We start from the raw sequence: 12,902 nt of genomic DNA, 5'->3' as shown, positions 1-12,902 counted from the left end.
AGAGTCCAGCGGAGGGCAACAAAAAAGATGAGGGGCTAGAGGACATGCCTTATGATGAGAGGCTGAGGGAATTGGGCTTATTTGGTCTGCAGAAGAGAAGACTGAGGCAGGATTTAATATCAGCCTTCAACTACCTGAAGAGGGGTTCGAAAGAGGATGGACCTGGACTGTTCTCAGTGGTGGCAGATGACAGAACAAGGAGCAACGGTCTCAAATTGCAGCAAGGAAAGTTTAGGCTAAATATTAGGAAGAATTTTCTCAGTAAGAAGGTAGTAAAACACTGGAACAGGCTACCCCGAGAGGTGGCGGAATCTCTATCCTTTGAGGTTTTCAAGACTCGGACAGACAAAGCTTTGGCTGGGATGATCTAGTTGGGGCTGGTCCTGCTTTGAGCAGGGAGCTGGACTAAATGACCTCCTGAGGTCCTTTCCAACTCTAACTTTCTATGATTCTGTTTATTTTATGACTCTGGATCTGACAAGTGGTGTTAAGTCCTAATAACTTTAAGAAATATAGTTTAAACAAGAATCACTTGTTTTTTTTCACTTTTTTAATATTATTTATTTAAGAACATCTATAGAATAATTAACAGCATTGGGAACAAAATTAAAAAGTGGAACATTGATCAGCAAAAGACATCACATTATTGGTTTGTTTGACACAGATGTGCAGAATCTACCCTAAAAATGCAATTTAATTGTGAATAATGGAAGCTGTTAACAGGCCACGTGGAAACACTGTGTATTGGCAACAGCAATTACCCACTAGAAACCTCAAATGTCTTCAGTGGGGAATATGAAAATAAACATCTTGGAGATCACAATACAGTTATTAATCATTTTGATTTAGAGCTGAAAATAGAGACAATGGAGGTATTTTCAGTAGGGAACCTAGTGCTGAGGACAGGCCTTTGGACACAACATGCAACTTTTTGTTGTCAAATATGCCAGTGCCAAAAAAGACACGTGACTGGTCAGTACTGGTACTGAAGAACACTGGTAACATGGGTGGTATCACCATTGACTTGATAGGGTAATATCTGACAGGTGCCAGTGAACAAATGCTTTTAGGCCTTATGCTACCCTTACTTCCAAGATGTTTAAGGACTTACAGCTTTTAGAGGCATGAAAAGGACATGGCTGCTTCTTCCTATGAGCCCAGTACTACATTCCTCACTATCAACTAATGTTTAACATACAGAGAGTGGCATTTGCCAACAGAAACCTCAGTTCCATGGAGTACAGTACACAATAGAAGCACTTTGGGATGACAAACGTTCCGAAGTTGTTGTGCTAGAATAAGAGGAGAGATTCATTCATCTCTCCCACGGGAGGGGGAAAAACAAGCCAAAATGTCCCAACTCTCAGGAGCTTTCTGTATATTGAAAAATGACCTTCAGATGCCCCTGTTCCCTGATGCAATAAGCATCCAATGTACTTCTTGTTTTAAATAATTGTGTTTAAAGTTCAGACACTGCAACTGAATCTAATACTGCAAGATCATCAACAAAGAAAAGAGCAGTTTCTCCACAAAGGTAAAGAAAGGAAGCGTTGCAAAAGAAAATGATGCCACTAAATCTAATCACTCACTAACCACTATGCATCCGTCTTTTTAAAGCTCTTCACATATAAAAGGAAAAGATCACACAGTGCACAAAAATACTCTGATACTGCAGGTTCTCTCTCTCAGCTAGGGGTGGTGAGAAAGAACGGAGGGCTGGCTGGAGTAAAACTACTGCTCAATGACCTTAGCTAGAGACAAAATGACAGAGTGCAGGTATGGCCGAGTGGACATTGCTGACAAACCTCCCCCTCCTTCCCAGAAAAATCCCACACCACTCAGGTTTGAGTGCATTTGGGTGCAGGTGTCTGAACAGTAGAATTCTGTATGTATATTTGGACAAACAATTAAAAAAGAAATAGGAGTTGTGAGAAAAGTTAAGGGATAGAATTGTGGTCACAGAAAAAAGAATGGCACACTGTGGGTATACCTAGACTCATAGGACCTGAAAAAGAGTGACACCACACCATGCTTACCACAAGACTATGTTCTGAGATGTCTGATAGGAAAGGATCAGCAAAAACACCGCTGTCATCTATTTTATTCTTATCTATACAAGTAGAGAAGACTAGATGAGTTAATCCTTATGCAATGTAAAACCTAATGGAAAACATACTATTTTGGCTTACACCCATGTGAAATCAAGCCTACATGTAAAGTATTCCAGTAAAAACATCAAGAAATCTTTGGCCATATACAGGAAGTTAATTTGATAGCACATAGCACCGCTATGATGGCAGAGACAGCAAAGTAGCATAACCAAATTCTGTACCAGCTAAAAAGGAAGGGCACGTACACCAAAATATCAAGTACAGTTTTGATTACATGATTTCCAACTACCACATTCATCAGCTAAATAATGAAGATACAAGAAATTAGATGAGTTGAGAAAAGGTCTGTACAGGTAAGAAGACTTGCACATTTATGTAATGATGACATTGATACAAAAAAGAACCCCTACGTTTGAAACTCTCTGGTTCATGAAGGACCAACTCTAGTTTCAGTATAGCACCATATTCAGAGGGGAAAAGGTTGCTGTTATCTATTTTACCCACATGAAGACATCATACAAGGAGATGAAGAGAACCAAGGTGTAAGAGGGAACAAAAAAAATGGTCAGACACTTCTAGAGAGACTGAGAAGATAATTAAAAGATGTTCAAGGTATACATGCATAAATCACAACAATTCAAAAAAAGCCGTAAGTTAATCAGTATTTAGAGGTGGTATCACTCCTAAACCAAACTGTCATTTTAGTTATTGCCAGACTAAAAGCACTATTTACTTGACACAATGTCCCGAGGCACTCATGACTGGCAGTAGTGTCTCATTTGTGAGCCTTTAATTCCAAATGTTTGCAAAGGGGTGGGTTTAACCTAAACAAAGCCTGAGAAGCCCAAGACATTCCCACTTCAATGGAGCAGTCGAATGTTCATTAGAGATGACATGTTGCTATCATTCAAAAAGGTAAAGTGGTAGCAGATAGATGCCCGTTTGGTCATCATCCAATAATGGAATGCACTAGTAACTGGCTAATGACCCTAATCAGTCTGAAAGTTCTCTCTCAGATTTGTGTTCTTGGGGAACCCTGGCACAGTACACAGCCTGTCTGAATCACAAAGGACTCACCACCTCCCCACCTCTGCCTGAACAAGAACTGATTAGAGGAAGGATTTACAGAAGACAATGAAGATACAGTGGGAGATGCAGCTAAAGCCCTCCAGACAAGGGTGACAAGAGTGAACCAAATCCCCTGGTCTCATTTACATCGGAGATGGAACTGGATGACAACTCATTGTTATAGGAGTTGGGACAGGAAAGCAGCCTCATTAGCATTCAGAATGGAGACCAGAGATTCCAAGGCAAGGACCGCACTGAATTCTGGGACCAGAAAAGCAGGGGAGCACTGCATGATGGGGGATCCCTGCTCCAAATGTTAATCAACCCAAGTCTACACACACCCAGCTCAGCATTTATCAAACCAATTCTAGTAATAACTCCTTTACTGGTACCCAAAGCACTGAATCTGCCTGTCTGTATTGCAAGCTTCTTCAGAGTAATGCCACCCATAGCCAGAAGTGATCAGTTCCTATTATCCAGCATATGAGCCATCCTTTACCCATAAACAAACCTAGTCTTCTACCTTGAGCCATTGTTAGTTCTCTACAAAAAACCCTACCCAAGCTCAGTTTCGGTCCTGGTGCTTGGATCCAAAAGCTGCACCAGTTCCACTCTTTTTCTGTCTGGAATCCCTGCACTGATCATGCTCAGAACTGTACCTGAGGCACCTCAACTGGTTCAAGCTTCACTGAGTGGTGAGACCCCAACACTCCCTCTCTCCCCCTTCCCCTCCCCCTCTCTTTTATTCTCTTACTGCAGGCACAGCTTTCTAAACCTGACTTTTGCTAGTCAAACTTGAGCTAGACTTCCCCAAATACTTAATTGAAACTATGTAATGTTGTAACTGTTTTATTAGTCTCTCTTGTATGGCTATTACTACTGGTATCATCATAAGTTCATATACCTGGCAATAAATAACTTCTATGGTCAAGCTGGTTGCTATAATCTCTCTCAACCTCATTTACTCTTCCTTCCCCTTGACCATGAAAAGAAGCATTACGCAGCAATGCTTCTTTTACCTAAGCCAAAGATTGCTGTAATGCCCAAAACTGCAGTGGGGTCTGCTCATCAAGGGAGTTACAACTAGGACCACTGTGACAAGAGATTGGGACGTGCTGAGTTTTGAGGCGCACGAGGGTATCAGCTGAAAGTGCTAATCGGACCCACCTGCTCAGACATACCCTGTTAGCATGTGTGTATGTGTGGCGAACTGCATTTATTATTCTCCTACTGAAATAAGGGATGAATTTAGTTCAGGGTACATGAGGGTGTCAGCCTGTCAATGTAAAATAATCCAGCCTGACTCAGGTGTGCCCTTTTAATCTGTGTGTGTGTTTGACTGAATCGGTGGTTGGAGGAACCGAGCCCCACTGAGCCCGAGTCCTATAAGATAGCTCCATCGGAGGTGAGGACTTGCAGAAGGCAGAGATACAGTTCCATACAGAAACACAAGCAACATATTGATAGAATTACAGAGACCCCAGAAATGTATCCCTTAATAAGCACACGCCAAAGTGACAGGCAAATCTGGTAATAATGCTAATGTGCAAATTGTTCAATGGGCAAAGAGCAGCTCCTGATAGGAGACAGCTCTAATTTCCTGCATAAAAAGTAAAAGAACATTTGGGGAAAGTTCTGGATATACAGTAACAGTCTGCTAATCTCACAGAACATAGTATATAGAGTTGAAGTAGGAATGCCAAGTCAAGGTAAAGATAAAAGTAAGAGGGTTGCCTGCTGTCTGAGGGAGAAGATATAAATACTGTACATCATAACAAATGATCATTCTGGCAAAAAATAAATACTACTGAAGAGCAAAAACACTTGATCTGTAAAAGCATGGAATCTAGAGAGCTGCAACTGAGAGAGACTAATCTAACAGCATAAACAAATGCAACTAATCCAATGAACAACCAAGGGCTATATTACGTCTTTAAAAATAATGAAGAAATTCGGAAGAGATGCCCCAGTGACCCAACAAATATGCCCTGGTTGAAATTGTCCAGTGGCAATGCATAGGGGGTGCACATGCACCCTCTGGGCATGCCAGTGCACCCCCTGACAGCCAGCATTCCCAGGCTGGTGCACCCCGCCCCACCAAGAGTGCCGGAAGCAGCAGTCCCCCCTGTGGTTAATCGCGCTCACCCGGAAGTGCCAGTGGCATGCCGCTGCCACTTGCGAGTTGGCAGGATTGGCTGCCAGTCGCTCATGAAATTGTCAGTATAACAATTACAGGACTGTTTGAAGAAAGCAGTAACTAAAAAAAAGCTGATTTGGAGAGAGTCTCATTCTGGTGGCTTTGTTTCATATTAGTATTATCTACTAACTTATACATTTGTTAGCTTAAATATTTTATTGCTTTATAGTTTTAAAATTATAATCATATACCTATTTGATTTTAAAGAGGAGTATTTAATACGCCTTAAGAGAAGTGGAAATGGCTCAGTGGTAGCTGAAAGTGTGGATGCGTGTATATGGGGCTTCACAAAAGAGAATAGTCTCTTGCAACCTCTTGGACTGTACCTGTCCAGTACCAGACAAAATCATGACTATTACATTTCAGAAATTAAACTACAGGAGATCTGGAGAATGCCAGTGAACTCTGGGGAGTACTCAGGGCAGATGAAACCTATTATTTCCTGACTGGCAGGTCCAGTCATGAGTCACAATTAATATAATAGAGATCAGCCACTCTCTGGAATGGGAAGACTGCAAATGATGAAGCAGCAGACTCTTAGATGCAGAAACACTGTCAACCTGGTGTGCAAAGACTAGCTAAAAGTTTTACAAAGGGAATAAAATACTTTGGCATGATAAGAGACTTGCCAGGGGTTTTACTAGAAGTAGAGACTTAGAATTGAGAACCCTGGGCATTTTTACATGTATTCTGGAGTGGGGGGGGAGGAAGGGGGGCAGAAAGAAATGCTTTAATTACAGTGGCTCTGAGAACTGCTCTAATTAGAGTGCCCAGAGCGTCTTGTGTATCACCATCCCCATGCTTCAAAGAGGTGGCAGGGGTGCTCTGTCTACTGCTCAAACGAGCTTTAGTTAATCCAACCCTGCCACAATTTTTAAAGCATGGGCACACTGATGCACAAGACGCAGAGGCTGGCTGGAGCACGGTAATTACCATGCTCCAGCAGACTCAATTAATTACAGTGCATCAGAGCAGCCTACCAGCCTGTGTACAGGTACCTGCTGCGATGAAAATAGTCTCTCACTAAAGACACAAAGCAGTAGATCTTGATTATACAGTCTTAGAGGAACACCCAGTTTCCTGGATCATCTCAAGAGGAACCTCTAAGGAGTCCACTACCCTCTTGACAAGGTCTTGAAACCCTTTCAATTCAATCAGTTTGGTGAAACTACAATTATATCTGTATACAAGGAAGTCTCCCTATTTGGTTCTAAGGCTGAAGATAGTCAAGTAAAGGATGTTACTGGCAGATCTCTTGCAGATGAATGATATTCTGTCCTATCTGGGCTTCAAGGTTTCCAGGATAGCCGCAAAGGCATGTTAGAATCAAGTTCCTGTAACTATGGCAAAGAAAACATTGGTCCATATCTATAGTACTAAGCACCATCAGTCAGCAGGCTTTTTAGGTGGGGACCCAGCTCAGGTCTGAAAAAAGGCCAGCACTTGGACCCAGCTACTGCTGCTGCTTCTACCTGACACCCAGCCACAGCACAAATGAAGCTGCCCACTGCCCTGCTGCAGTGTGGGTAAAGCTTCTAGCCACTGAATGCTGCTGAAGCCCTCTGGCTCCACAAGTGAGATCCCGCCCAGAAGCCACAGAGTCTATAAGAGTCAGCAACTTAACACAGGAAGAGTCTACAGAGAGATACCAGGTTCAACTTGATATCAGGTTGAATTCTCAGGTAAATTTAACTCCTCCTTCTGAATCATGGATGCACTAGAATTCTACAAGTAAATAGCAGTATGAATTTTTAGCATGGTAAACTCGTCATATTTTTCTTTAACCTCTTTTTAAGAAACATTGGACCCATGAAATGTTTTTTTAAAAGAAACAGCCTTTTTAAAAGATACCCAAACATGAACATTTTAAACAATTAAAAGTTAGGCAAAGAACAATGTAAGTAACTGAAAACTAGGTCTTATAGCAGCAAGTGCTGGGCAACCTTAACTATATGTTTCTACCATGACCACATTTAAGTACACCTTCTAATTTTAATTTTTTTTTTTAAATCACGCCAAGGAGGTGTTTTATTGGGAAAAATCGATTTCCATAGTGAATACAAAAATCAGACACAAAATTCAGAAAAACACCAACACAGTCTTGAATATGAACAATAGCTTCAGTCACTGATTAGACTCATGACAATACCTGCATTTACAAACTTTCAAATGCAGGCAAGTATTAGATAAGTGGACCTGAAAGTGAGAAGAGGAATTTATCACCCTCTACAACTATTACATACAGAAATACCATTTAAGTAGCTGTAAAACAAATGATAATATAAATAAAATAAAAATTAAAAATTCTCATTCTATAGGGAACCTTTTACCCTCAATTTGTATTTTCATTGAATTAAAATGCTGTTAAAATGAACTAACCTGATAATATGGTTTACACCATTGCTTCAAATCCCAGTCCCAGAGAATCATCTATAAGAAGAAAATAAATAACAATGAGTAACAATGAAACAGAATATACCTTGATCAGCAGATTCTTTTAAAATAATATGTTGGTGAAATGTAATAATACAAGTTCAAAATAAACTTCTCTCTCAGATACTGATGCAAGAACAAGAATCATGACAAACTAAGAAAACTATATGCAGCAGTAATTGTCAGTAAAATATAATTATTTTAATAGTAATAGGATTTAATTACTGATAAAAATATTTAAAGCACCTTATTTAAGTACTGTTGGAATGACAGGAGTAAAAAAAAGAAAAAAAAAGTCATCCTTCAGAACAGAAAGGAACCACTCCTTAGTGCTAATCTCTCTTTAAAATAGTTTATGAGCACATGGACAAAAGTAGTGCACATTATTGGAAGAAATTACATCTTCCCAGCCAGCTAAAAATACAAAAAAGATGCCTACTGAAAACTAACAAGTAAAAATAATTGAGAATCTAACCAAAACGAAAAATTGCGAATAAGAGTAATTAGTGGCAGACAAAACTGTTCAATGGGGGACCATACGAACTATGTTACTTGATCACTTTCCCTGATACACAAAGAGCTATGAAACAACCAAACTAATGGGAGAATTTAAGTGAGAGTTCCGAAGGACAATTCCCTCTGCATTTTAGCAGTTTGTGTTTAGTTCAGCTGTAGGTATGGTCAGGAACTAGAGGTTTACTGATACAAATCAGCACCGATATAAAGGAAAATTGACATTAATCGGCAATCGGTTCTTTTGGCTGATGTCGTGTGCACGCATGCAGCTGCAGCACAGTACGCAGGCAGCAAAGAGCACAGTGTAGCACAGCAGCTTGGAGAGCAATGTCAGGCTCATAAGTCTGTTGCAGTGGGGAGGGGGAGAGGAAGACTGAGGCCCCCACAGGGAAGTAGGGAGTGGGGTTGGTGCTGGAGCAGGGGCAGGCACTGCACAGCCAGGGTGCGGGAACACTGCTGTCATTGCAAGCCTTGTCAGCTGTAGGGCTGGCAGCAGAAGGTACATCCATGGGGCTGGGAGTCCCTCAGTTGATGAGGCTCCCAGCCACAGGAGCATCTGACGACGATCAATTAATGGAGTAATAGTAACAAGCTACAATGTTATTATACATTTTTTGTGGAATAACTTTGTACCTTATTGCTTGTTTTATCTCGCCATCAATTGGGTGAATGTGTAGCTGTGTTACAATTTAAGGCATGATTAGCCAGTTAATCACACCTTAAGTGTAAGGTGTAGATACGGCCATAATGTTCACAGAACTGACTAAAGTAACTGCAGAGCCTACGGCTATTATCTTTGAAGAGAGACAGTCAGCCATGCCAGTCTGAAGTCAAGGTACGTAGGTAGGTATCACAATCTTTCATGAGCTAAAGCTCTCCATCAGATGTTGTAAAAAGATGTTCAGAAAGAGTGCAAACTCAGTTTGGAAAGGTCAGGTAAGGCCCAAGACTGGAAAAAAGCTCATGTAGTTTCAAATAAAAATTCAGGAGCATCCAGAGAATCACTGACTGACCAATCTAACTATGATAATCAGAAAAGCATTTGAGCATATCTATCAGTTTCTAAGCACCTTGAAGATAACAAGGTAATCAGTGAGAAGCAATATGAGTTTATCACCTAGCCAACTTAATTTCCTTCTACAACAGCATAGAGTAACGATTCCCAACGTGGTGCATGCGTGCTATGGCACCCCCTGAGGTTCATTCAGGTACTCATGTGCATTTTCACCATCAGTAAAAATCCTTATTCCAACATAAAATGCTGCCACTGCTGATTGAACTCAGGCTGTATGCAACAGCCACCAAAACGAGACTGAGTCAGTCGTGCTTACTACTCCCTCACCAAACGAAACTATGCACATGTGCATATCTAGGATGCTAAATTCTAAACTTTAATATTCATATTGGTGCCTGCTGCTTTCTCTTTTAAATTTGAATGTGCCCTTGGGCACAAACTTTGGGACATAAGAGCATCTATTGACAGGTGGGAGCAAAGTACTCCAATTACATGCATACTAGATAATAGGGCTATGCAAAGCTTCGGTCCCCGATTCGATTCGGCGGAGACTCAGCCCGATTCAGTGACCCAGCACACTCCCCGGTGGACCAGAAGTACTTCCAGTCCACTTCTGAGTTCACCACTGAGCACACAGGGCAACCCCTACCCCTCCTTTGGGACGCTCCATCCATTCCACCATCGCAGCATTCATGAGCCACACCCAGTACCTCGAGGTATGTAGAAAAAACATTTAAAGCTGTGTCTATGGCCCAATCGCTGATTCTCCGAATCAGCATCAAACCTTCAGATTCGGAATTGGCCAAATCTAAATCAGGGACAGTGATCTGAATCAATTAATCGAATCACTGTCCCTGATTCGGGCTGAATCCAAATCAAATATGGCCCGTTTCACACACCCTTACTAGACAAGTGCATAATTAAAGTTCATAAACACCCTGCTAGCCCAATTTATTCCCTAATGCCCATGTTGCATTAAAAATTAAGATGTGAAATGGGTTACACTAAGATTCCCATTGAAATGACAGTAATTCTCAGTAGTCTACATAGTTCGGTTTTCTTAAGATGACAATTCATAAATATTGTGGTGGTATCCAACCAAAGGCAGGGTAGATATGCCCTGACTTCTGATTGACTTCAGACAAGCACAACTACCTACCTCTTAATATCCAACAGCACACACAAGTATATGCCTTAATAAATTGCTATGTATTACTATGTTTTGTTTGCAATCTTTTCACAAGTTAGTATTCCATGAAACAGCGTTCCTGCCCAAGCCACTTGAATTTGTATTTCTAGTATGAATCTGTGAAATGAGAGTTGCCAGTGCTTTACTAAAAAATCTGATGTTTTTCCTCAATTCAGAAATTCTACTAAAAACTTCAAATAAACATTCACTGTAATTAATCAAAATTACAATGGACAGTTAGATATTTTCCCATATTTCAGATATTGTCTCTTGTAGTTCTGTGTAATATGTGATATGGTGATCCTGGGGATACCTTCACTTCAAGATACGCTGCAAAAGCTAAGGGACTAAACTCAATGACTTAGAAGCCACTTTTAGACATATATTCCTATATAAGTATATAACAGCTGTCTTGGTGTATCTGCCTGTCCCTAACCCAACAGCTTAATGGAATACAACACCTATACTTATGGCTGTTGAAAGACTTAGCAAAAAAAAAAAAACACTTCAAATCTTAAGTCTCAAAAATAATTAGTAGTATGAATCAGGGGGGAGACCCTTAGCTGGTATAAATCATGCTAGAGCTACCGACTTCAACAGAGGAGATAATATAAATTAGCTGAAGATATACCCATTTTTATTGCATGCATGTTATTCATATAAGCATGTTTCCATTCTACTTCCATGCCACATTTTTGAGCAGAGTAACAAATCTTATGACATATTTGGAAATATTATAGATCAGGGGTCATCAAACCCTGGCATGCATGCCATTAGTGGCACGTGGAGACATTTTTCTTAGCACGCCAGAAGGCATGCAAGGAAATTGGGTTTTTTTTTTGTTTGTTTGTTTGTTTTAAGTTGCTGCTCTGGGCACTCTCATGCAGCCACAAGTCCCAGCACCCCAGCAGGCACCAGGGCGAAGCCAGGAGAACACAGGCAAGGACACTGTCTATGTTCTACTGCCCCTACCTCTTGCACCCAGGCTGTGCCCTCCAGCCCAGCTGGCCCCTGGAGGGAGCTACGGGTGGATGGGGATGGGGCCAGCACAGACCTGCACAGGGTCTCCGCCCTAGAGGCTTCCAGCAGGTGGCAGAGCCTTGGGCTTAGGCAGGCAGACATCCTGTCCCACCCGGGCAGGGCAGAACTGGGGTGCCGAGTGCCAGGACTGGGCGATCGGGGCAGGGTCTGGGTGGTGGTGCTACAGGAAAGCCAGCCCGGTCGGGCCCTTAGAAAGACAGGGGCTGGGCAGGCAGGTGGGGATGCCCAGCAGCACCCGTGGTGGGGCATGGCCCAGTCTATGCAGCTCCTCAGGGACGGGCCACAGCCACCCTGCATGCAAGGGATGCTGCCTGGATGGGGCAGGACGCTGGGCGTGGGGGCTTCCAGCTCGTGGATTGGCCTCCTTGTACGCTAGGCACAGTGCAAGCAGGGAAGAGCCATCTCCGGTGCACGGGCCTGGCCACGGGAGCCCCCTGGACCTTGCAAACAGTCACCACGGCTGCCCCAGCATGCCTGGGCCCCAGCTTTGCCCACCCGCAGCTCCCAAGGGGCCAGGACCAGGGCAGGCACTGCACAGAGGGGCTGCACTGCAGACTCCCGGCCAACTCGGCCCTGAGCACCGGCTGCGGTGGCTGTTCTCAGAGCCCAGAGAAACAGCCTGCAATTGTGGCTCCCAGTAGCACTGTACCCAGCACACAGAGGCCAAGCAGGGAGCCCCGCAGAGCTGCACGGGCTGGCTGGGCCTCACCTCTAGTGCTGTTGGGCCCCCCCATGGTGGCCCGAATCTGCGCTGCCCTGGGGCAGCCCCCGCTCCCCACCTGACCCCATCTCTCCAGCCTGCCTGCCTGCTTACGGTGACTCCCCCTATGCCTGCTGCTCCTCTCTTTCTCCTCTCATCATAACATGCTTAACAAGAAAAAAAAAAAAAAATCACAAGTACAAAGGCAGTACATGAAGTTTTATTTATTGTCATCAGATTTAGAATTTTTTGAAAACCTGATATTTACTGTAAAAAAAGCAGCATTTATGATTATTAACTGTATTAAATATGCAGTGCATCCTGCCATGTACCCCGCCTCCCTGCGTTCTGTTTTTGTGGCGTGCCGGCACTCCGGCACCTTACAAGGTAGACATTGTGGGTTTTTCAGCACTCGGGCCAAAAAATGTTGCTTACCCCTGTTATAGATTAAAAGTCAAAGATTATTTTTAAACTAAAAAAAAACCAAGTCATGTTTGGGTCTTTATTTTATTACAGCATTATTAACACTCCCCCTTTTATAAATTAACATGTAATGTCATTTTTTTTTTTTTTTAAATCTCATGTTCTCTTACCCCAAAACATTTTGATTCTGTTCAGAAAACAAACACCTT

At 42.4% G+C, this 12,902-nt stretch overlaps 1 protein-coding gene across 4 annotated transcripts in view; it reads right to left on the bottom strand.

Annotated features, from left to right (window-relative positions):
- PDE3B (phosphodiesterase 3B) overlaps nucleotides 1-12,902 on the bottom strand; it is a 165,021-nt gene that overhangs the window by 71,292 nt on the left and 80,827 nt on the right. For all 4 annotated transcript variants that reach the window (XM_006018231.1, XM_025197420.1, XM_025197418.1 and 1 more), the window contains exon 2: nucleotides 7,756-7,806. In XM_006018231.1, coding sequence (XP_006018293.1) covers nucleotides 7,756-7,806 — 51 coding nt within the window. The remainder of the gene's footprint in view (nucleotides 1-7,755; nucleotides 7,807-12,902) is intronic.

The sequence above is a fragment of the Alligator sinensis genome, unplaced genomic scaffold (genome assembly GCF_000455745.1).
Source record: "Alligator sinensis unplaced genomic scaffold, ASM45574v1 scaffold502_1, whole genome shotgun sequence".
Lineage (NCBI taxonomy): Eukaryota > Metazoa > Chordata > Crocodylia > Alligatoridae > Alligator > Alligator sinensis.
The sequence above is the reverse complement of the archived record's forward strand: the minus strand, read 5'-3'. Positions and strand labels throughout refer to the sequence as shown.